This window comes from Pelodiscus sinensis, chromosome 1 (genome assembly GCF_052426305.1).
Source record: "Pelodiscus sinensis isolate ZL-2025 chromosome 1, ASM5242630v1, whole genome shotgun sequence".
NCBI lineage: Eukaryota > Metazoa > Chordata > Testudines > Trionychidae > Pelodiscus > Pelodiscus sinensis.
In genome coordinates, this window is record NC_143052.1 from 102,830,450 (window position 1) to 102,856,479 (window position 26,030).

Below are 26,030 nucleotides of genomic sequence, written 5' to 3' on the forward strand. Positions count from 1 at the left end.
AGATTTAAAAATATGGTGGATAGCTAAGAATTTAAAAATCAATGTGGTGCTTGTTTAAGATATAATTTAGGAGCTAAGGTGTTTTGTTGTTAGCACTAGTTTTGCTAAAGACTTGCTAGCATCTCATGGAAAATACTGCAACTTATTCTGCTCACTCCTGTCATTTTTATTCCTTTTTACCCCATTTCAGAATATTTAAAATATTTTCATGAACACAGGATTTTAAGAGCGCATGTATCTGTTATCATTGCTTATTTCTCACTGGAGGTTTTAAGGCCAGATCCTCAGCTCATCAGAGTAGTTCCATCATGGAGCTCAGATATATTATAATCCTGGTTTTGAGCAAAAGTCTTAGTAGTAGTAAAACAGGAGAGAAGGGAATACTGGAAATACCAAAGGCAGGTCTGTCTATAAAGTTGAACATTGTTCAGTGTTTTTCAGGAGCTGGCTATTGAGGAATACCTGTATACTCGAGCATTTCCCAGTTTACCATTGTGTCAGAGAAGAGATAAGAAGATGCAAGCAGTATTTATTATAATATTGATCATTAGTTCCTTTCCAGAGTTAGTTTCCTTTCCTTTCTCAGCGTATGTTTCTACTCATGCAATGTTCAGAACACTGAATGATCCTGAAGGATCTGGTTTGGTGAGGCTAGTTTTCTTCCTGGATGGATGTTCTGTTGTAGCATGTAAGCAAACAGAACACAAGGTAGGCAAACACTGCCAGAACACACAAAAGTATGCATCCTTATAAACTGGCATGAAGTATGGGTCACTTGCATATCTCTTTCACAAGGTTAGTTTTTGGTTTTGTTTTTGTTTTTTGTTTTTTGGTAAGGTGAAATCCTAGTGGCCTAGGGTGTATGTTTTAATGTAGTGTGTTGGTTGTAAGGACCAAAATGAATGCCTGATGTTTTATGAGGAGCTAATGTTATAAAAGACTGTTGGGCTGTTCCTTGTTCCAATCTATGTGAATCCAGCCGTATCGTGTCTCATACAGTCCTATCCCATTGCCTCCTGTTGGGAAATTCCTTATTTGTCCCCTCATTTTGCATCTTCCTTAAAGGTTTCAGTTTCGGCTTGACCTGTCTTTTGCTTTAGAGCATTAGAAGTGGTTACATCCAGAGCTAATCCTAACTGTGTCTTAAATATCTGGAAAGGACTGTTGGAGAACTGTGTAAAATGTGTCTTTTTCCTTTCTGCTGTTCTGGGAAAGAAGAAGCTGTTTCTCCATAGCTGGTCCTGGTGGTCAAGGGGATTGTTTTTAATGCTCAACCCCAACCCCTCTGTAGTAGAATATTCAACTGCTGATAAATTCCAGTATCTGCCTCCTCTTCCTACCTCTCAGGCTTCGCAATCTCACTCAGCACTGCAGCACCCTTTTTATCATATGTGTTTCTAAATGCCACTTCTGCTGAATTATTCATAACTGCAGTGTCGTATTTCTGTGCTTTTCTCCCTTATGCTGGCAGGAGCAAATAGAGTAGGTAAGTATCCAGCTTATTGTGTGACGGCCTTTCTTTAACTGGCAGTTTTGTGGAACAAATGTGAACGAGGGTCTTGGGAAAGTTTAATTCAATGTATCTGACATTTGAGTGGATTTGTCCTCTGGGTCTAAAAGCCAAAATTTGTTTTGAGCCATTTATTTACAGAAAGAGTTCTCAACAACTCAGATTATGTGAAAGGGTAATCATTTGTTTCTCCAATAGCTAGGCTGGGTTTTTTTTATTATGATATTTGTCATGTTTTAGTTCAAGCAGTGGTCCCCAACCTTTTGGGGCTGCTGGGCACTCGGGGGTGGGGCCACTCACGGGCCACACGCCCGTGGGGGGTGGGGCTGGCACATGCACCGAGCGCGCGGGACCGGCACCGGCATGTGCGACCCTGGGGCAGAGGCTGCCCAGATTGTTCGGCGGGCACACATAAATGGCCCGGCGGGAGCCATGGCGCCCACGGGCACCGCGTTGGGGACCACTGAAGTAGAACATACTAAAGTGATCTCTGTTCTTTTGTCTCTTGGTTTCCTTCCTTGAACAGAATGTGAATAGTTAATATGATCTTTTAAATGGCCAATATTTATGCTGCTGTGAAGTCTGAAAGCTGTTCAGTTTAATGCAGTACAGGCAGTCCCCGGGTTACGTACAAGATAGGGACTGTTCTTAAGGTTTGTTCTTAAGTTGAATTTGTATGTAAGTCGGAACTGGTACATATTGTAGGGGAAACTCTAGCCAAACATTTCTCCAAAGCCTCAGAAGCGCGGGAACCGCTGCTGTTGCCGCTTGAGACCCGGTGCCTGTGGTCTGCTGGGGACGTTCCCCGGCAGACCACAGGCACCGGGTCTCAAGCGGCAGCAGCAGCGGTTCCCGCGCTTCTGAGGCTTTGCTCTGGCAAAGCCTCAGAAGCGCGGGAACCCGCCCGGTGCCCCTGGTCTGCTGGAGATGGTCTCCAGCAGACCAGGGGCACCGGAGCAGCTTACAAACGGGGCTTTCTCGCCCCGGAGCTCGCAGGTAGTAATCCGCTACCTCGACCTCCGGGGCGAGAAAGCCCCGTTCGTAAGTGCGGCTCCGACGTAAGTCGGATCAGCGTAAGTCGGGGACGGCCTGTACATCTATAATTTACAATTAAGAGAGTTCAACGTTTCATTTAAATAATATTAACTATGAAAAAGGAATAGCAAAGGTCCTACGGATATTTCCTTGAGATTATCTATGATACTGACAACAACTTAGATCATTTAACCACCTAATTTACTTTTTACTATCTACAGTGTTTCTTCCTTTCCTCTTGGACACTTTAAACACACTACAGGTTAATCCTCCTTATTCGGCACTTTCTGGTATGGCAACATCCTGGGTCCGACATGATTTTAGTTAGCTGTCATGGGTGTGGCCAAGTTTCCCCGCAGTTCCATAAGGTTTGTTTACAGCCACCAGACCTGGCTCTCAGTGTTCGGTGCTTTTATTTACCCCTAAATGTCTTCTAAGAGCCCAGTAAGCAGTGGAAGTGCTGGTAATGCTGCTAGACAATATTGACCTCCCGTGGTTCAGCAAATTCTCTGGTTCGACACTGGTCAGGTCTTGAGAGTGCCAGACTAGAGAGGTTCAACCTGTAGTCAGTTTTTCTTGTTCCCTGATCATTCTAGTTACTTTTACTTTCAGCTTCTAATGTATTAACACATTTGGTTTAGGTTCCAAGTGCAACAGAGGAATTATACGTTGTTAAAAAATTATTTCCAATAGAACAAACAAAAGACATGAAACATTTGTATTGTTTTTAAGCATTGTGAATAAGCAAAGGCTCTATCTAATTATCAACTCCTGGAGCCATCCAGTCCCTCAGAAGTAACGACTTAAACTTATGAGTCACATTAATATCACTTAGGACGAGGAGCTATCTAATAATATATACAGGCAGTCCCCGGGTTACATGGATCCGACTTACATGGATCCGACTTACATCGGATCCCTACTTACAAATGGGGTGAGGCAACCCCGCACTAGCTGCTTCCCCCCCAGCAGACCAGGGAGACGCGAAGTTAGCGCGCTGCCCCCTCCCTCCCAGCAGACCAGGGAGACGCGGAGCGGCTTTTCTCAGCAGACACCTCAGCTTGAGAATAAAGGACTGAGGGAAGTGAGGTGTGGGAGAATAAAACTGAGCTCTGGAGAAATGTTTGGCTAGAGTTTCCCCTACAATATGTACCAGTTCCGACTTACATACAAATTCAACTTAAGAACAAACCTTAAGAACAGTCCCTATCTTGTACGTAACCCGGGAACTTCCTGTACTGCATTAAACTGAACAGCTTTCAGACTTCACAGCAGCATAAATATTGGCCATTTAAAAGATCATATTAACTATTCACATTCTGTTCAAGGAAGGAAACCAAGAGACAAAAGAACAGAGATCACTTTAGTATGTTCTACTTCAGTGGTCCCCAACGCGGTGCCCATGGGCGCCATGGCTCCCGCCAGGCCATTTATGTGTGCCCGCCAAACAATCTGGGCAGCCTCTGCCCCAAGGTCGCACATGCCGGTGCCGGTCCCGGTCCCGCGCGCGCGGTGCATGTGCCAGCCCCACCCCCCACGGGGGTGTGGCCCGTGAGTGGCCCCACCCCCGAGTGCCCAGCAGCCCCAAAAGGTTGGGGACCACTGCTTGAACTAAAACATGACAAATATCATAATAAAAAAAAACCAGCCTAGCTATTGGAGAAACAAATGATTACCCTTTCACATAATCTGAGTTGTTGAGAACTCTTTCTGTAAATAAATGGCTCAAAACAAATTTTGGCTTTTAGACCCAGAGGACAAATCCACTCAAATATCAGATACATTGAATTAAACTTTCCCAAGACCCTCGTTCACATTTGTTCCACAAAACTGCCAGTTAAAGAAAGGCCGTCACACAATAAGCTGGATACTTACCCACTCTATTTGCTCCTGCCAGCATAAAGGAGAAAAGCACAGAAATACGACACTGCAGTTATGAATAATTCAGCAGAAGTGGCATTTAGAAACACATATGATAAAAAGGGTGCTGCAGTGCTGAGTGAGATTGCGAAGCCTGAGAGGTAGGAAGAGGAGGCAGATACTGGAATTTATCAGCAGTTGAATATTCTACTACAGAGGGGTTGGGGTTGAGCATTAAAAACAATCCCCTTGACCACCAGGACCAGCTATGGAGAAACAGCTTCTTCTTTCCCAGAACAGCAGAAAGGAAAAAGACACATTTTACACAGTTCTCCAACAGTCCTTTCCAGATATTTAAGACACAGTTAGGATTAGCTCTGGATGTAACCACTTCTAATGCTCTAAAGCAAAAGACAGGTCAAGCCGAAACTGAAACCTTTAAGGAAGATGCAAAATGAGGGGACAAATAAGGAATTTCCCAACAGGAGGCAATGGGATAGGACTGTATGAGACACGATACGGCTGGATTCACATAGATTGGAACAAGGAACAGCCCAACAGTCTTTTATAACATTAGCTCCTCATAAAACATCAGGCATTCATTCTGGTCCTTACAACCAACACACTACATTAAAACATACACCCTAGGCCACTAGGATTTCACCTTACCTGACTGCCTGTAATCGATTATCTGAAATAATATTACAGTAAAACTCCAATTGTCCAGCATCCAGTGATCTGGCACTCCTGGTAGTCCGGCACCAACTGGAACCCGGAAGTGCTCCGGCCAGCTGGACAATTGGAGCTGCTCTGCCCCTGGCTTCCTCAAGTCCACTGCTGCTGAAACTGACCAGCGGCTGATTTGGCGAAGCCGGGGGCAGAGCAGATGGAGTGCTGCCAGGTTGGTCCCGCAGCGCCGCCCTCTCCCACGCTGCGCAGTTCCCTGCTGACCCCAACCCCAGACCTCTCATAGCCCCCCTTCCGGTACTCTGGCATATCTGATAATCCGGCACCCTCTGGGTCATAAAGGTGCTGGATTATCGGAAGTTTACTGTACATTCATTTACTTAAGGAATGAGACTTTTTTCCCCTTTTAATATTTATAGAAGGATTTAGTTTTTTGTCTTTTATTTTTCTATTTAAAAAACAATAATTGTATAAAAACTATTACTTTCTGTATCTGAGTTAAAAATAATACTTATGATTATTGGTGTTGCAAAATTCTGTTTTTATACATTCCTTTAATTCATTCAATACCACTTTTTTGTTTAGTCTGTTTCTCTTAAGTCTTTTGTATAATCAGTCTTTTAGGCCTCAGTCCTGTAAATTGTTCCACATGGACACACCCCTCAGGGTCTAAGAGGAGCTCTCTTGACTGACTTCTTAGGGCTTCCATGGGCATAAAAGTGCCTTCATATGGAGTTTGTTGTAAGAATAGTGAGTTTTAGTGAGTTTGTTCCTTTCATGCAGCAGTGAGGAGAGGAACAATTTTTTTCAAAAAGAAAAATATTATTGTAGAAACATAAAAACCGGCAGAAGGACAATAGGAACAGGTGTGGTATTAATTGATTGTGTTAAATTGACCATATTCAGATTGACATTTTCTATGTAGCTTTCATTTATAGAATAGGCACTGTGACCATAAAGTTATGGACAAGATGTTAAAGATTCTAACTAGAATAGTTACATATCTTGGAACTCTTTAACCAACTAAAACAAAAAATGTAACAAAATATTGATGAACTCATTATCAAGCAAATGCCCATTGGTTCCCCAGAATCATCTGCAAACTATTGGGCAAACTGCCTGGAATATATATCAGTGTCTTATGAAAGGTCTGTGGTGCAAATCAAATGTAGCAGCAAAGATGGCATAATGTCGTAATGCAACATTTCACGTTATCTTGTATGGCCAGACATTTGACAGAGTTGATCCGAGCAATGACACTGTCTTGTATTTTATTTGTTCTGGTAATTCAGGACCTCCACAGAGCAGTAGTGGAAATGAGCAGCAATCCTCAGCATCGATCTTTGAGCATGTGGACAGGATGTCTCGTTCCTCAGAAGCAAGCAGACGGGTCCCAAGCAAGATCCAGTTGATTGCCATGCAGCCAATTGCAGCCCCTCCAGTTCAGAACCTAGCACTGTCTGACCGAATAGCTGAGACCAACAAAATTAACAAAGAGGTATTTTAAAATCATGTTTGTGTGCAATGGTGATATACAGAGTATATAGAAAAGAGCTGCAAAGTGAGAATGAAAGCAAAAGGTTTAAATTTTCCTGATATGTTGAGAGTCTCACTTCAGATCCTGGTCATTATTTTTTTCTTTTATAAAGGACATAATCATGAGTTGCCTATTGTTTAGCATCCTAGAGAAAAGCTCAGCCATTTCTTTAAGTTCTTATTTAGGTGTATCTTGCAAATAGAGTAGTGACACAGGTTACCATACAACCTTGAGTTACCATGCAGGTAATAAACACTCCACAGTTCATGGCAGTTTGGTATATTTGTGCGAAACCTAGATGATTGGGTTATCTGGGTCTAGTTCTGCATACTTCTCCCAGCTGCTACTCAGTAACTGATTTTGTACTTGCTTGAAGATAGTCTCCTTCCCCTGCTTCTAGGTTAAAAGTATAATTCATCCTCTGTGTTTAGAACCTTCCTTAGTAGGTTGGAAGGTAAATTAATACATGTAATACTCATGGAAAAGGAAATCCAGGAAATGTAAATTTAATTACTAGAGAAAGTCCTGCTATGTACATTTGTCTAACGACCTTTCTATGCTTTTATAAAAGATTAGGTTTTATTGTTCATACTTTCTGTGCACCACAACCTAGTTCCAACATAGGCATAGTATTAAGGACTGATCCACTAACTACTGTTATCAATGGAAGGGTGTAATAGTATAGACGATTAACCATTGAGAAAAAGCTTATTGGTTAATGCTATAGACTACACACATTCCCCCCGCCCCCACCAGTAAACTTTTTAGCAGGATGGCTAGCAGCCTGGGTCAAGTTCTGGCTTGCTCCAAAGCCAGGACCTACCCCTACTAGGGCGCTGTATTTAAAGTGTATTAAGAATTAGGTGGGCAGGCAGCCTGGCTCAGTCCTGTCCTGCGCTGGGTCTGGGAGCTCATATCTGCCCTGCCCTGCCCTGCCCTGCCCTGCCCTGCCCTGCCCTTGGACAGGAGCTGCTACCACTCCGTGCTGCTGTCTCTGTATCAGAGGCAGCAGCACGGGGCGACAGGCAGCCGGTCCATAAGGGGAGCTGGATTTTAAACTGGCTTTCTTTGTGGACCAGCTCCTGCCTGGCACCCCATGCTGCTGCCTCTGATACAGAGGCAGCAGTGTGGACTGGCAGGGGCCTCTTCAGGAGTGGGGCTGGAGCACACAAGCTGCCCGCCCCAGTCCTGGGGACTGTATAATAGTTGAGTAACCGATAAGAATTCATGCGGTTAATCAACTATTCAATTAACCAGGAAGGAGTTCCATTGACTTCAATAGTTTTGGACCAGCTCTAAAGGCGCTAGTTTGTTTAAACTAGTGACCTGAAAAACCTATTGCCATGCCCTGGACCATTTCACTCCTCCTTCCCGCTTCCAGATCTGCTTACTCAATCAGCTCCGTAAGTTATTGCCCCTTGTGTTATGAATGGGGTTTTTTTTTTTAAAGGGAATCAGTGACAGACTTTGAATATAGTTATCAAGCAACTTGTGTGATGGGTGCAGGCCGTGATATGCTACGTACACCTTTGCTTGCAATCTAATTTCAATGGAGTAGTATTTCTCATGGCAGCTAGCAGGAACTTCTGTTGTTCATCATGCCTTTTATTAACATTGCCACGTCTCTTTGATTTCACTTTTTGTGTTAGTGATTATCCTGAGTCTATCACCTGCAAAAAGGCAAGATAATTGAGGGAGGATGTTTGTGCCAGTTTCAAATTGCTTTCAATAGAAGGCTCTGTTTGCAAAAGTGTAGCTCACGGTTTTCTTTTTTCCTCCTTTAAGATACAGACAGCCCTGAGGCATAAGTCAGAGATTGAACATCACCGTAATAAGATCCGTCTCCGAGCCAAGCGCAAAGGCCACTATGAATTTCCACTTGTGGATGATGTGATTGTCATTGATGCCAAAGAGCAGCACAGAATATACCGCAAGGCGCAGATGCAGATTGACAAGATCTTGGACCCTGGGGGCAACGTGCCTACTGTTTTTATCGAACCCAGGAAGAGGTACAGACTAAGAGCCAGAGAAAGATTCATTCCTTTTTAAAATTAATGTCCAGACTTGCAAACTGTGTCAGGCCTATATTTCTGCACTTGGAGACCTTAGAATCATTAAAGAATGTGTGGATTGGAGAGGTGAAAGGATTGGGGTTATTTTGAGTATTTTGGGCTAATCAATACATGCCAGAGGTTGGTTTGTGGTTTTTTTTTCTTTAACAGCATTCAGAGGGATATATGTTCTTTTAGAGGTTCTCATAGACAGTTTATCAATAACAGACCCAAACTTACCAAAGCCATTTTAAAAGAGATGTTTATTGTTTATGCTGTTACTTTTGCTTTTTACTTTCATTTTGTAGTTGTCGGACCACATGGAAACCATTTAACTCTTCTAGTGTAGTTGTTAAATACCGTGTAATTTTGGGACCAGGCTGAAGCAGAACTACTTAAACGCTAATTTTACTTAAGTATCCCAGGTAACAAAACAGGGTAAAACAAAATTTGAATTCACTTACAAGAACTAACGGAGACTAAGGAACAAGAAAAAAGTAAACAGCAAAAATAATATTTTCATATCAAAACAAAGAAAATGTAGTCAAGAGACTATGAAAACGAATTATAAAATATATAAAAATGCAAATGTATAGAGGTCTGTGTGGATACAAATGTATATATACATGGGTGCTAATCAGTATCCACGGAACCACAGGACATTCCTGGCAACTTAGTGATGAAAGAAGCAGAACATGGGCCTGCTTCATTCAGAAGCCAGCTCCCCCCACATGCAGCTCCCCTGCCCTGTCTACACAGCTGTCTGCATCTACTGCCCAAGGGCGTGCCAGTGAGCTTGGCGCTTGCCCAATTGGTGGGGCTGGTGGCAGTACAACCATGCCAGCGGAGCTGCCGGTGCATAGCACTGTCTCCTGGGAGCAGTGGACTAAAATTCTGCTCCCTTCACCACTGTAGTGCCTGAGAAAACCCTGCAGTTCCACAGATACTGATTTATATCCATGGATATCTGCCTCCGCAGGTACCTGCACAGGCTCTACAAATTTCTCTTTAAAACTCTGCAAATACCAGACAATAAAATCCCTTCTTTCCATATTCCTTCATGGTAACCAGGTATACATAGCATTTATCTTACAGACCTTCCCTCCTGATCCTGTATTTCAGAAAAGTGTCCCCTCTGTAGGGTATAGAGCCATGGTCACCAACCCGTCGATCACGATTGACTGGTCGATCGCGAGGCCTCGACCAGTTGATCGTGAGGTGTTCGGGCACCCCCACACTCGAGAAGCCCCACTACCTACCTCTAGTGTAGTGCCGGCTTCCCGCGGGGTGGACGGAAGTCCTGTCTGAAGCCCATGTCACTTCCGGGGTTTCCGGAAGTGCGTGGGCTGCTCCCCTCCCACAGCTCTGTTGCGTGCTGGAGGAGGGGGTGTCGGCCCTGGAGGAGGAGTGCGGCAGCTTCCCTAAGTGCGGGAGCGGGGGTTCGCCCCGGGGTTTGGCCACACTGCGGGAGAGGAGGGGGTTGGCTGGGAGGAGGGTTTGGCCCCGGGGCAGGCGCCCGCGGGGGTTGGCCGCGCTGCAGGAGGGGAAGGGAGGCGAGGGGGGGAGGGGTTGGCCGGGCTGCACCATAGGAGGGGGGGTCTGGCCTTGGGGCAGGCGCCCGTGGGGTTTCCCTGCACCGTGGGGGGGGGGGGAGTCGGGCCTAGAGGAGGCACGTGCTGGCTTCCCTCTTGGGGGGGAGGGCGGCGGGAGGCAGATGCAGGGGACTCTCAGCTACCACTGGCCTACTGTCCCTGCTCCCCGGTCCCCACTCCCCGAACTCTGTCCCCACTCCCCTGTCGCCAGCTGCAGAAACTTGTCCTCACTGGCATTCTGTCCCCTGCTGCAGAACCCTGTCCTCTGCCCTCCTAGCACCCTGTTCCCTCTCCCCTGCCCCCCACCGCAGAACTCTGTCCCCACAAAATGTATAATTATAAATGCTTCATTTTAGATTTAAATAGCATTAATAAAAAACAGACCATTTATTTCATAACTATAAACACATTATTTTAATTGTATATATCGCATAATTTAAAAATTAACTGTTTATCAGTGTGTGTAAGTAAGGGCTGGGGATAGCAAGTGAGGGAGAGGAGAATAGAGAAGGAAGGGGCGGGGCGGTAGATCTTCGCCTGTTCTGAGATTTAAAAAGTGATCTTGGGTGTAAAAAGGTTGGAGACCACTGGTATAGAGGCACAGGGAGCTCTTCCTCTTGAGTTCCAGGTTTCCTAAAAACAGTCCCTTCTGGACCAGTTTCTCACTGCAGACAAATAAAACTTTTCCTTCAGCTTCCCTACCAACATCAATTTAAAGCTCAGTCTAATCTGTTACTTGGTTATCTGCATGATGCCATAATTTAGAATGCTGCTGGTCTGGAATGAGGAATATCTGGGTAAAGAGGAAGCGCGCTGGGATGGGCATTACTGGGACTGGCTTAGAAAGAAGAATGGAAATGGGTTAGGTTAGACTAGGGCAGGGGACTGGGATGAGAAGCTTGTGTGGAGCATGGCTGGAAACTGCTAGTTAAGGAAAACGGGACAGGAATGAGGACCCAGGGATGGGAAGTTGCAGGACTGGGATGGTGACAGGACATGGGTCAAGACTGGGGAGAAATGGCAATAGAGTCTGTGTCCTAGAGTGCAAAATTCCTATGTGATGTGATGGACAAGTCAGTTAAACCAAACTTTTCAGAAGGGGTCACTAATTAAATGGTCCTTGTTTTCTGGATGACCTGCTTAAAATCCTGGGGTCTGATCTGCAGAATTGCATAGCAGTTGCAGCTTCCACTCAAGTCAGTGGTAACTCTGCTCTGAACATAAAGGGTACGTGTAGACTACACGCTTCTTTCAAAAGAGATCATCTAGACAGCCACAACTTTTTCGAAAAAGCGATTTGCTTTTTCGAAAGAGAGCACCCAGACAATCTAGATGTTCTCTTTCAAAAAAGCCCTGTTTGTGGTCAAGAATGCCTTTTTTCGAAAGAGCTCTTTTGAAAAAAAAGGCGTTCTTCCTCGTAAAATGAGGTTTACCGCTGTCGAAAAAACCACCGCGTTCTTTCAGTTTAATTTCGAAAGAACACAGCGGCAGTCTAGACGCAGGTGAAGTTTTTTCGAAAAAACCCTGTAGTCTAGACATAGTCAAAGAATGCTACGTAATTCCAGGAAAAATCAGATCCCATGTGTCTCCGATTTGGCATCATTCCAACACACAGCACTTAATAAGTGGCTGCTTATCAGACTTTATCACACAATTGCATTAGGCAGTATTGATTTACCTTTTATGTAGTTTTATTTCTGAAAACTACTATAAATATGAAAGGTAAATCAATACTCTCTAATGTGATTGAAGGAGACTGGAAGACTATATGAACTTTTTAAGTATCCTAGGTGCCAAGCAAGGTAGAAAAAATTGTCTTCCAAAATAAAATTGCACACTCATTCACTCACACACAGTGGCTACGTCTAGACTGGCATGATTTTCCGGAAATGCTTTTAATGGAAAAGTTTTCCGTTAAAAGCATTTTCGGAAAAGAGCGTCTAGATTGGCACGGACACTTTTCCGCAAAAGCACTTTTTACGGAAGAGCGTCCGTGGCCAATCTAGACGCACTTTTCCGCAAAAAAGCCCCGATAGCCATTTTCACGATCGGGGCTTTTTTGCGGAAAACAAATCTCAGCTGTCTACACTGGCCATTTTACGCAAAAGTTTTGCGCAAAAGGGACTTTTGCCCGAACGGGAGTAGCATAGTATTTCTGCAAAAAGCACTGATTTCTTACAGTAGGAAGTCAGTGCTTTTGCGGAAATTCAAGCAGCCAGTGTAGACAGCTGGCAAGTTTTTCCGGAAAAGCGTCTGATTTTCCGGAAAAACTGGCCAGTCTAGACACAGCCAGTCTGTATGTAGTGACAGCATCTTTGTTACCAAGGTCATTCTCAAAAGAATGTTGATGCTTTGCCAAAGGATGACCAAATCTTTTCTTTTTCTTTTTCTTTTTCTTTATGACATAATTAAGTGTCCAGATGACCTTTGTCACAAAGTGACAGGCAGTTTTCATGTGGTTTTTCAGATGGCTTACATATTGCAGGATGTGTCATAGGAGATACCCCCTGCCTGAGGACTCTCCAAACTGTCAGGGTGCAGCAGGGGGTGTGCCTCAAGGGGTGTACAGAAGACAATCCGTAACCAACCATACAAAAACAGTTCTGTTTCCATAAAGGCAAACTGTTTAGAACCTATCCTTCATTCAAATGTACAAGTTAATCTATGAATAATGATTCTTTTAAAAATAGTAATAGAGGTGGAACCAGGTATTGCCTAGAATGGAAAAAAGAAGAGAAATATTTTGAAAGTTACAGAGAAGTGATGGCCTGTTTGAGAAATTTGGTCTATTATGGCCATAAGTGAGATTTGTGTTCATGGTTTAAACTAGCATTTCTTTCCTTTCATTAGCCTTTTGCCCATCATATCACACCATTTTGTCTCAATTGGTTGCAATACTTGTCTGTGGATCAGAACATTCTAGATTGAAACCCTACATCAGGGCGCAATCCTGATACTGCATCCCAGTGCTAAGGGCCTGAGACTTCTCCCATTAAAATATTTAGCAAAATTCCCAAGGACTTTATGAAAGCAAGATTGGGTCTCGGCATAGATAGGAACTATTGCTAAGCACATAATGGTAGCTACATGTGCCTGTACAGTTTCTACCTCTTATAAGACCTTTTTGGGCTTGGTATTTCTTGCTCATTCTTTCTCATTATGCTTTCCGATGAGCTATCGAAACATGGGATCAGGAAAGCTGGACTGGTGGCTGGCAGAGAACTCTCCTTTTGTGGGGTCCTGAAGCACAACACACCAAAACCAAAATATTTTAGGAAGCAGTGGAATACCTTCTGCACATAGAACTTAAGATAACAAATAATATAATCGCCAACTTTTTAAAAGTTCTAGTAAATTAAAAAGTTCTGAACTTTCTCTTTGTTTTTATTTCCTTTTTTAAAAATTATTTTTAGTTCACGTGCAAAACGTTCTCCCAAGCAGCGTCGGAGACACCAAATAAATGGCAGCCCCATTGATGCTGAGAAGGACAGGCTAATCACCACTGACAGTGATGGGACATACAAAAGACCACCAGGAGTCAACAATTCTGCATATATTGTATGTTTGTCTTTCAGATGACAGGAATACACTGCTAGCACTTACGATAACAGTGACTTAGGCGAGTCGCCTGTGTTCCTGGCGTGCTCTGAGTGGCTCATTTATGGGGTAATTCCATTTGGCTGAAAACGAGTAAGTCAGGAATCTCCTATGCAGAATGTTTGGGCAAAAGAATGAAAGCCTGTCTTTTGACACTCGTGTGCTGGTGTTCCTTTGCCTTCAAAACAGAAGCACCGGAAAGCATTTTTCTCAGTCCCAACAAACTATATAAAAGGAGTTGGAAATGGGGCCATTAAGCACAGTGATTGTAAGAGATGCTATGAAATAGAAAAAGGATTCTCCAGGGAACAGCAGTAGAAAGTATAATATAAATCCTGGAAAGACCTATCCCAGGAAAACACGTCCATGCTACAGGATCTTTTGAGCATGGTCAGTTCAGTACATTCTTGTGCTCATGCTAGTGATTAAATAATTCCAAATGTTTTATGCTAGTTTCTCAGGCAGTAGAAAACTCGAGTCCCCCAATGATAGGGGTTTTTTTTCTCTTTAAACTGAGATAGCAGTCAAGAAATAACTAAAATCATTCTGAGATTGTAATCAACAAATTAGCTTTATTTCCATGTTAATAATAGTGACAAAGAACTTTTGAGTTTAATATCATGTGGCAAACTGCTTCCTAGACTATTGCAGCTGCATTCTGGTTACTAATCAACCAATGGGCTGGGACCAGGTCGCTCCACTTCCTGCTGCTGGGAAGTGTGGGTGCAGGTCTGATTCTTGCCACTGGCCCCAGGTCCTTGCTAGTCCCCTAGACTGCCCTGGGCCTGAGGGGGCCCTCCAAAGAGCAGGGCCTGATGTGGTTGCCCTGAACCGTACCTTGCATGGGATGGCTCTGCTCCTTCGTTGCTTCCAGCTAAAGAACCCTCAGCTTGTTCTGAAGTTACATGTTACTGTAACTTGAAATTGCTTATGTAAAAGTCTCACTGCTGCTTCCGTTCTCTGTTATCTGCAGTCCGATCCCGACGTGCCTGCGGAACCGCAGACACCTTCTCTTGATCTTGGGAAGTACCCAGCCTTGCCTCCCTACCCAGCCTCTCAGTACATCCCTCCACAGCCATCCATTGAAGAGGCCCGGCAGACCATGCACTCTCTCTTGGATGATGCCTTTGCCCTGGTGGCTCCCAGTAGCCAAGCAGCAAGTTCCACTGCCATCACATCACCGGGGGTCTCTGCAGGACAGCCGGTAAACAACACTCCTGCTCGAGCCGGGAGGGGAGCTGCAGGCACCCAGTGGGGACCACCATATGGTCCAGCCCAGGAAGTAAACAACCCTTTTAGTGTGAGTGATGCATCTTGAAAGGCTTCTCTGAACAGGGTGTTAGCACCAGTAGAGCCATGGTCACTGGTGTTATACCTTTTAGATCAAGGTTCTTCATGGATATTGAGCGGTTACTGGGACCAGGGGTATTGGTGATGTAAAAAGTTACAAAATGGAAAACTAATTGCTTAAACCACCTCTTTTCAGAGACTGCTTTCCTGGTTCATGCAGCTGTGATTTTTCCCTGATAAGTCTTGGTATTTAAATGAAAAACATTTCTTTCAGTTTTAGCTTAGTTAGAATATTATCTTAGTGAGTTCTCTGTTTTCCATCAGGATATTTGAGATCAGGACATCCTCATTGTACCTCCCCTGCTCTAACCATGAGACAATGCTCTTTTAAATAGAGCTTTTAAATAGACCTGGAAGACTTATACAAAATACATCAATTTAGGCAGAGATAAATTAAAATCTAACACTACCTGTGTGTCATTGTATCTCCCCACTTATGCAAAGTAAAAAAAAAAAAAAAAAAACCCTCAGTTTTTCATAACATTTATATTAAATATACATTGAAAGGGGTCTTGAGCTGCCAGTCTGAGAGCATATGTTCAAAAGGTTGGCTAAGCCACATAAGGAGAATGAGCAAACATAAGTGAGCTAGTTGTACTGTTGGAGCTGTACTTCCAGGTCTTGAGCCACTTAACAAAACATGTTTGTAAATCTTTGTCAATTAACTTGCAGTCTGCTCACACATAGGCCTGGCAGTTAGGTCTCATTCAATTGTAAAAGACTGAAATTTGCAATGTATTGATTTTATTTTTATTAATTTATTTCCAACAGAGGTATGTGGAATTTGGAATGACTCCTCCGACAGCGCCGGGCCTGCTGCAGAGGTACCCTTCTTTTCATGGAATTATTATTATTTATTTTTTCTATTACATTAGCACCAAGTGGCCCTCCTCAGATTGGGACCCTAATCTCTTAGGGTATGTCTACACTTATGCCCTAGTTCGAACTAGGGATGCAAATGCAGGCATTCGAAATAGTCAGTGAAGTGGGGATTTAAATATCCCGTGCTTCATTAGCATGATCTCGCCGGCACGATACTCCAAATGCCAGCTGTTTCAAAAGTGAAGTGTGTGCCGGGATGCGTTAGTTTGAACTAAACCCCTTGGTTCGAACTTATATTACTCATTTTAGTAACGTTAGCATTATGTACTCACTTTGCATAGACTCTAAGCTTTAATTAAAAACCAGGAGATCTCCAGCCTTCATGGCTGCAAGCTCACTTTCCTGACGTGAATGGAGCATACCACTGGGTGCCAGAGTCTTTAGAGAGCCTGAAACAGTGGCTCAAACATGTGTTCCCTGTTAATCTCATTGAAGTTGCATTTCTAAAGCATCGTGATGAAGACATGTTGTTATCAACATTAACTTTTCCATTGCTGATCATTTTACTAGATGGAGCAGAAAAGGGAGTGGCTTATCAGCCACCATTAACGGGTGAGGCTTATAAGTTCCAGTTAATGGTTAATCAGTGAGGGCTGGGACAGCTCCCTGCCTGCCACCGCAGACAGGGCACCCCATTGGCAGGGGCTGCTCTGGACTCCAGAATAGCCTCTGTCCACAGGGGTCCCAGGTTGCTCTGTCCCAGCCGGAGCAGTCCCTGCCTGCAGTGGGGGAGTGCTCTGGCCCAGCTGGGCTGCAGTGGTCCCCCCACTCCTCCTCCCTTTATCCGGTTAAACAAGTTGTTTTTACATCCCTACTGTGGATTGAGGGACTATGAAGTCCTGAATTCATATCCTGGCTATGAACCATCATTAAACATGTAATTCATCTCTGTCCTCTGAGTAGATTTGACACTCTTGGATAAACACTTAATAAAAAACAATCTGTCCCAATGAGCTTACATTTCTAAAGAGACAAGACAGACAAAGGGTGTGAGGGAAACGGAACAGAAAGAGTTGAAGTGGAGGAGCCCAGAACAGAGTTCAGGTGCCCTGCATACCAGCCCAGCTGCTTCTCATGCCTTTGTTTCATATATATAAAAAGTGTGAGCTTTATGCTGATGGTAGACTGCTTTGTTTGTTGTTTCTTTTGCAATGGTTAAATGTAGGGAAACTCCTTGCTTGTTAACTCTTTTTATTCAACTGGGGAAGTAGAGAGATAGACCCCTGGCCTTTGAGAACTTTGTGGATACATCCCTTCACCCATGGGCTACATCTACACTGGCAGCTTCTTGCGCAAGAACTCTTAGGCTGCATCTAGACTGGCATGATTTTCCGCACATGCTTTTAACGGAAAAGTTTTTCCGTTAAACGCATTTGCGGAAAAGAGCGTCTACATTGGCACGGATGCGTTTGCGCAAAAGCACTTTTTGCAGAAAAGCGTCCGTGCTGATCTAGACACGGTTTTGCGCAAGAAAGCCCCAATCGCCATTTGTGCTATCGGGGCTTTTTTGCGCAAAACAGTTTTTACCTGTCTACACTGGTCCGCTTGTGCAAAAGCATTTGCACAAGAGGGCTTATCCCTGAGCGGGAGCATCATAGTATTTCCGCAAGAACACTGAGCGCAAATTCAAGTGGCCAGTGTAGACAGCTGGCAAGCTTTTCCGAAAAAGCAGCCGCTTTTGCAGAAAAACTTGCCAGTCTAGATGCATCCTTACAGAAGAAAGCGTCTACACTGGCACGTGCTATTGTGCAAGAGATGTGCTTTTGCACAAGAGCATCCATGCCAGTGTAGACGCTCTCTTGCGCAAGAAAGCTCTGATGGCCATTTTAACCAGAGGGCTTTCTTGCGCAAGAAATTCATGTTGCCTGTCTACACTGGCCTCTTGCGCAAGAACAGTTGCACAAGAGGGGTTATTCTTGAGCGGGAGCATCATAGTTCTTGCGCGAGAAGCCCTGATTTTATACAGTAGAACGTCCGTTTACTTGCTCGAACACACAGCCAGTGTAGACAGGCAGCAAGTTTTTGTGCAAGAGCGACCGCTTTGGTGCAAGATCGCACCAGTGTAGACACAGCCATGCAGTTCTCATGCCAGAGTTGGAAATTTAGCCATATGTTGAGGACACGTGCATGAAGAGAAGTGTGAAGGCAACTATAGGATCCCTTCCATGTCTCACAGTGCTCTGCTCATGTGCAGCAGCAGGCAACTCCTATTTCTCCATCCCAGCTAGATGGAAAAGCATTGTGATGGTTAGGGGAGATTAAGGTTTGTGCTAGATGCTGAATGAATCGCAGAACACTACCCTGTTCAAATGTTGTTAAGAAAATTCAATTAACTAGCCAGTAAATCAGAGCAATCAAATGTACTTCACTCCACCAAAAGGCTCCCTCATGCCCATTCTCTTTGCCCTTTTGAAAAGCCCTGTAAATAAATGGTCTTCCCTGCATGTGCTAGATTGAGTCATCTTATTTTGGGCCAAGTGGAGAGTAATTTCCAGAGCAAAGACCTGGTAGTAGGCCCATCTCTCTAAAATCAGTGGATCTCATTCTCAGGAGCTCCTCTTGGCCCTGCTGGGGTCAAGAAGGAGGTGAGAACATCCCAATCTGTGCAGCTATATAAGAGAGACATTTTTTCCTTGCAGGTTTACAATTGACAAATACCTCCATTCTCTCCCACCTCCAAATGTATTATTTGGCATTCCCTTTAATTCCCATATAACCACAAATATTCAAGATATAAAATCAAGTGGGAGCAAGATACAGTTCCAAACACTTGCCACAGTAAAGGGAAGATTGTCTGCTCATCTAGGAGCTAGAAGGGTCAGATCACAAATTCTCTTCAGGATAAAGCTCCAAGAGAAAGTCAGGGTCTGATTTGTACATAATGTATTACTGCCTTACATGATTTATTTTAAAATGAATGTAGTTATTGGAGAAGGGCTGTGCTGAGAGCTGTAGGCACGAAAGTCCTCTATCTGTAGAGTGGGAATGGGCAGTTTTTTCCTGCTCATGGGAAAGACTCGCTTCTATGAGAGGAGAAGGGAATACAGGCAGTCCCTGAGTTACGCGGATCCGACTTATGTCGGATCCGCAGTTACGAACGGGGCTTTTCTCACCCCGGAGGACGGGAGCGATGGGACGCCCAGATGCGCCGCGATCCACCGCCCCCGTCCTCCGGGGCGAGAAAAGCTGCTCCCCGTCTCCCTGGTCTGCAGGGAGACGGGGAGCAAAGCCTTGGAGCACGCCCACAGCGGGACAGCCCGGGCGCGCTTGAGCTGTCCCCCTGCGGGCGTGCTCCGCGACTTTGCTCCCTGTCTCCTGACCAGCAGACCAGGGAGATGGGGAGCAAAGCCTCGGAGCACGCCAGCAGTGAGACAGCCGCGGCGCGCCTGGACTGTCCCGCTGCCCGCGTGCTCTGCGGCTTGGCTCCGCATCTCCCAGGTCAGCAGACCAGGGAGACAGAGCAAAGCCATGGAGGACTTGGGCGGTCCAGCCACCCCCATCTCCCTGGTCTACTGGGGGTGGAGGTGCAGCTAGGGCCCCCTCCCCCAGCAGACCAGGCTTTTCTTGCCTACCCCTGGGGTAGAGCAGCTGGGGGCTGCCGGGTTGGTCCCACAGCGCCGCTCTGGACCAACCTGGCAGCACCCCAGCTGCTCTGCCCCAGGTGTCCTGATTCAGCCGCTGCTGGTCAGTTTCAGCAACGACTGAATCAGGACACCTGGGGCACAGCAGCTGGGGTGCTGCTGGGTTGCTCCAGTAGCGCCGAGGAGCCGCGCTACTGGAGCAACCCAGCAGCAACCCAGCTGCTCTGCCCCAGGCGTCCCCAAGTCAGCCGCTGCTGAAACTGATCAGCGACTGACTACAGGAAGCCCGAGGCAGAGTTGCTCTGCCCCAGGCTTCCTGGAATCAGCCACTGATCAGTTTCAGCAGCAGCTGACTTGGGGACGCCTGGGTTTCTTAAGTTGAATCTGTATGTAAGTCAGAACTGGCATCCAGATTCAGCCACTGTTGAAACTGATAGGGACCTACAGTCCCTATCTTGTACGTAACCCGGAGACTGCCTGTAATTAAGTCCCCATGCACATTTGCTCTTTGAGGTCTTTGCTAATATGGCCAATTATGAGGTGAGAAGGTGATTTTGTGATTGGGACACTAGCATGTTAGAAACTGTACTGGGATCACCAACTCGCTGAAAATAGATCACTGACAGGCACCAGTTATTAACAATTTTCATTCACTTTCAACCTGTCTCAGATATAGAGAGGCTTCCTAGTGGAAGGTTTTGTAGTCCATTATCAAACCCTTCAGCAACTCAGTACTGTACCTTCGCTGCGTATTACTTGTTCAAAAGGCAGTGAACCCTTTGACACAGGCAGCTTAAATTTTCTTAAGTTACACATTAATACTGTGGTTGTTATTGGTGGAAACCCAGGTCCTGCGGGTGCCAGAAGGTTAAATAACAACCTGCAAGTTAATTGACCAGCACAGGAAGGATTGTTTGAAGCCAATATAAAATACTGTGGCTGCTTCATTTTAGATCATGCTGAAGCAGGGAAAAAATGTTTTGTATTCAAGTAAAGGTTACACTCATTTCCTGAAGACGATGATGACGAAAATGCTAGAAACAATGCAGAAAGCTGTAAAACTGGGAAGGGGAATGTCAGTACAGTAGGCAGACATGATTAACATCATAGTCCAATGGCACAAAGAGCCAATGCATGGAACAGTGATCGGGAAACCAGATTGTTCCCTTTTCTCTGTACTATTGCAATCAACATATTTAATGAGCTGGAACCAACATGGGCACAAAGACAAAACATACCAAGTTAGGTCATTGACATGCTGTGCAGATACTGAGGCTTGGCAGCCATTTTCCTAGAGTGGCTGTTGCATTGTGCAGTATGGGTTCACTGGGCTCTCTCATACTGAGAATGGCTAAATGTAAACATTGATTAGCCGAGGGTTTTGAGATGGTTTTTTTTTTTTTATTATTATTATTATATTCCCTGGAAGTAAAACCTTTCCATTGAAACTAGAGAGGCCAGAGGGAAGCCTGGTCTGGAAAACAGAAGCCAAGACTAGAAAGTCTGTCTGATCTGAATTCAGACCAGCAAGCGCTTGGTAATAGCTCAGGTATCCATTTTGCATCATCTGTTGTGGCTCTCTGACAAGTGGTTAAGGATGTTAAATTTAGGTTAATTTAGATGTAATTTTCATTGACTATTCAATTAGTTGATAAGGGAGCCTCCACCTTTGAAATAAAGCAAGAGGCCTGCCAGCTGTTGCTACATTTCAAAGGTGGAAGCGCTGCAGGGGGCCCGGCCAGCGGGAGACTCAAGCAGCGACGGACTTGTTCATTTCAAAAGCAGGGAGTGCAGGGCCAACAGGGGACTGAGAGTCCTCAGCTCACCCAAGGCTCCCCGCAGCGCTTCTGCTTTTGAAATGTAGCAAGAGCCTGGCTCATGCTACATTTCAAAGACAGAAGCGCCGCCAGTTCCCCGCTGTGCCCCTGCCTCTTCTCCCCACAGAGACGGTGCTAGAGGGAACCGGTTTTTAAGCCAGCTCTCCCCCTCCCCATCCCCAGCACCGGATGCTGCTCCTCCCTTGCTGCCTCTCTCTGAAAGAGGCAGCAAGTGGGAGGGGAGGAGCAACTAGTTGAATCACTAGTCAATTATTATCGGCTAGTCGACTAGTTGCTTACATCCCTACAAGTGGTAGAGTAGCTAAATGGGAGTCTTGAGGAGATCAGGTAAATGTGAACTCCTTGCACCCACAAAAAGAGCAATAGTAATGGAAATATACATGCTACTCTCCTCTTCCCCACCCCCCAATAACTTTTCACAAAAATAACACGTTCAGCAGTAATATTGGGAGGATAATTCATTTGAAAGGCAACCTCTAAAACATTTCTAACCGATTATAGGATTCCAGTTTAGTGATTTAGGCATGCAATACCAGATGAGGGCTTCTCTCACTATCGCACTCTTCCTGGTCCACAGTTGATAACCCCAAATAGGCAGCGTTAAACACCTTTCAGACATTCATGTATCATCCCATGATGCTTAGAAACCCACCTCCAAATCGCTTCTCTGGAGCTGCTGAGTTGGTAATTGGGAACAAGTCCATGGAAGTAGGGAGAGTGTGACTGTTCCAGATGAAAAATATTACTCTTGAACCATTCAGAGCTCCTTCCTTTCGGCTGTATGCTAAATGAGTAATGCATTCTGTTTTAAACTACTGGTTTCTCTGTATTAGGTTCCACATTCCATTACCAGTCCTCCAAGCCTTTCTTATGTAGGCCACTGGTTCAAATGCAATCTCAGTCAGTAGTAGCTTGAATCAGATATAATAAGACGACTGGTTAGGGGTCCATGTTAATGAGTGGAATGAAAACCTAAGGAGAGTAAATAATCCAGTTGCTAGGAAAAAGCTGCTTGGACACTTTAATGATGAGCATAGTATAGAAACTTGAGCTCCAGTCCTGTAAAAGGCTCATTGAGGGCACGGAAGATACGTGTTCCTCCAGAGCACCTTGCAGGACAAAGGGGCATAATCAAATGGGAGTGTGTATCACAGAGCCCACTCTCACAATGAGCACTGGTTGACACTATATTGACACACAGCAGAGAAACTGAGCGTTTGATAGACTGGGGAAATCAAGCTAATCATAAAATGTGCTCTCTCCAGCTCAGGGCAAAGCGCATTAGAACATAAGAACAGCCATACTGAGTCAGACCAAAGGTCCATCTAGCCCAGTAACCTATCTGCCGACAGTGGCCAGCACCAGATGCCCCAGAGGGGGTGGACTGAAGACAATGATCAAGCGATTTGTCTCCTGCCATCCTTCTCCTGCCTCTGACAGAGGCCAAGGACACCATTTCTATCCCCTGGCTAATAGCCTTTTATGGCCTTAACCTCCATTAAATTATCTAGCTTCTCTTTAAACTCTGTTATAGTCCTAGCCTTCACAGCCTCCTCTGGCAAGGAGTTCCACAGGTTGACTACATGCTGTGTGAAGAACAACTTTCTTTTATTAGTTTTAAACCTGCTACCCATTAATTTCATTTGGTGTCCTCTAGTTCTTCTATTATGGGAACTAATAAATAACTTATCTTTATTCGCCCTCTCCACACCACTCATGATTTTATATACCTCTATCATATCCCCCGAGTCTCCTCTTTTCCAAACTGAAAAGTCCCAGTCGCTTTAACCTCTCTTCATATGGGACCCGTTCCAAACCCCTAATCATTTTAGTTGCCCTTACATTGGTGTAACAGTTTGGTGAAGAGGCTTTCCTCTCCAGTGCTGTCAGTCTGACACATTTCATTAATGCTAAGTCACCCTGGGTAAGCACACAGTGATGGAGTTATGATTATTACTATGGGTGGAGACTTACTGTATAAGCACACAGGAGGAAATAATGAAGTTTAGTGTGCCTCCTCTTGACTTGTGTCACAGCACAGCATCATATGGTGTGATACATCGTATATGATCACAAGATGCTTGAAAATTTCCAGAGTTTAACCCAACAAATATGTACAATCTGGAGGGAAGTACCCATAAGCCAAATGGTATCTCTGTTTGCCAAATACACATTAAAAATTGCAGTTCCTTCCAATTCATTTAGATCTGAGCCTCTGACACAGCAACATTTGCCAGTACAGTTTTTGAGTCCCAAAATTAAGCAGGTGTCAGTGAAATTAGATTAATCTGCTTATGTTAGTAGGGAATTTGACTATCTCCTGGTCCTTTGTTGCTTGGAGTTCGTAGCGGTGATGATTTTCCTCAATGGAAAAGTAAGTCTTTCGTTTTCTCAAACCTGTTTCAGGGCATTGAAGCTCCCCCAATATAGGAAATGGCTTGTGTTGAAACACCTGTGTTACCATCCTTGTGCAAGCCTATCCTTATGAAAAGTACGTTATGAAAGAGGACGGTGGTAGTGAAATTTAATTCTTTTTTAGCAATTAAGGTAAAATATACATGAGTGGTGACAATAGCCTTATGTGTAAGGAGGAAGTTTACTTGTTTTTACAGTAGAAAGTTCAGTCAGTGTGATCTTCTGTTCTGTCAACAGGCAAAGTTTTGGCCCGGGTTTCCTTCCACCTGCAGAATTAATGCACCCAGACCAGCACCAGTCTGATGGTCAATACTCCTCCCGAGGGATATACCCGGAAGAATTGCCATCGGTGGCACGGCCACGACCAGTTGGAAGCACTGCAGGTATTTTGGGTTCATACTGCACATGCACTGGCATGTTGCAACTTTTTCAAATATGTTCCATATATAGTCATTACCAGGGCTCGACGAACAATGTAATCTACTCACCCGTGGCGAGTAGATTACAAGAGCCGGCGCAGAGGATCTGTGCATGCGCAGAGTGCAGAACCGCACGGCTGGCGAGCAGGGCTCGCCACCGCTTGGCGAGCCCTGGTCATCACTAGTAAGTCATCATTTGCCTTCAGGTGGTACCATGCTGACCAGATAGCAAATGCAAAAAATTGGAGCGAATGATAGGGTCCAATGTAAGAGAAATCCTCTAGTGTTAGGACAGTCCTAAAATCAGGACATCTGGTCACTGTTCCAAATGTAGGCATTGTTTTCACTGCCAGCTAACTATTACTAGTTATCCCCTATACAATTCCAGTGGAGACAGGGCACTGTAGTTTTTGTTAGCTTGAAAGGCAAGGTCATCACTGTCCCCAGCCCTGAGCCTAGCTGCCTCATGATAAAAACTGCAATGTCTAGTCTCTACTAGGATTTTCAGTGGGACAGCAAATGTGTATTAGCTATCCTGTGGTTAAAAACACTTTTTTTGAAGAGAAAAGGCAGCCTAAAATAGCAAACAACTTCAGCATTTGAAAGGGAGTTCAGTGAATGTTGATTTTTCACAGGTTACTGTGATACTTCCTTTTTGGTAAATTAATCAGTAATGGATATCTTCTGGAGAATACATTCTATTCAGAAAAACATTCCTATTTCTCCTGCATATTTTTTTTTCCTTACTAGGGACACTTGGGTAAAACCCAGGATCTTTTGGTATCTGACTAAGTCTATCTATAGAGCCCTGCAAATCTGTAGGTACCTACGTTCATGGATGTGGATAAGGATATCAACAGCTTATTTTTGCAGATACAAATTTTGTATATCTGTTTTCTGCTGTTCCACATTAAATCATCTTCCCTGACTAGGAGACAATTTCCATTGAAAACAAGGTTCTGCCGTAATTGAGTTTAAGTGACAGTTGCTGATGAACCCTTAAGAAATAGATTCCGTTCTCATGTAAATGTCATTATTGACTTTCTTCCAAAAGAGAGGAAATTAAAATACTGAAAATATAACTGTGCTCTAAATTAGACAAGCCCATGTTGTAGTCCAGGGAACTAACTTTGACCTGCAGCTTTCCACTTCCTATAATTGTGAAAAGTGACATTGGTGTGAGGTTGTTCATTATTTCATATGTGATTTAATTTATTACAGTATTTGTATTGTTCTTTAAGTGTCTCTGACTGATCAGCTGCAAACTTTAGTTCCTGATTAACTCAAATAACCAGTTTTTATTCTTCAATTAAGGAAGATACAAGAACAGCCAAATATCAGTTTTATGATTTCTTTAAAAATTTATTTTAAGGAAAGAAGAGTAAAGTGAATATTACTTGCAAGTTAGGTAGCTTGTCTGTGTCACTCCCCTTCCCTTCCCCTCCCCCCACAAAAAAACCCATGCAACTCTTGAAAACTTTGTAAAATGTTCTTTAAAGTTATTTCACTTCTATTGTACTTAAAGAAAACATGTCCCATCATAAAGGAAATTGGGGGAGGAGGGAGTAAAGTTATGTTGCTAAACGTTTCTCTTGTAATTAAGGACAGTGGCTCTCCTGGAGTTCAGTAGAAAACAGTGGGACGGGTCTGAATTTAGGCTCCACGTTGAGTTGTTA

At 44.4% G+C, this 26,030-nt stretch overlaps 1 protein-coding gene across 4 annotated transcripts in view; it reads left to right on the forward strand.

Annotated features, from left to right (window-relative positions):
- The window catches only part of KIAA1549 (KIAA1549 ortholog), a 185,933-nt gene that overhangs the window by 153,195 nt on the left and 6,708 nt on the right, over nt 1–26,030 (forward strand). For 3 of the 4 annotated variants that reach the window (XM_075939447.2, XM_075939453.2, XM_089781919.1), the window contains 6 exons: nt 6,385–6,590; nt 8,415–8,638; nt 13,686–13,830; nt 14,843–15,169; nt 15,991–16,043; nt 24,173–24,318. In XM_075939447.2, coding sequence (XP_075795562.2) covers nt 6,385–6,590; nt 8,415–8,638; nt 13,686–13,830; nt 14,843–15,169; nt 15,991–16,043; nt 24,173–24,318 — 1,101 coding nt within the window. The remainder of the gene's footprint in view (nt 1–6,384; nt 6,591–8,414; nt 8,639–13,685; nt 13,831–14,842; nt 15,170–15,990; nt 16,044–24,172; nt 24,319–26,030) is intronic. The other variant, XM_075939458.2, reaches the window with a different exon arrangement.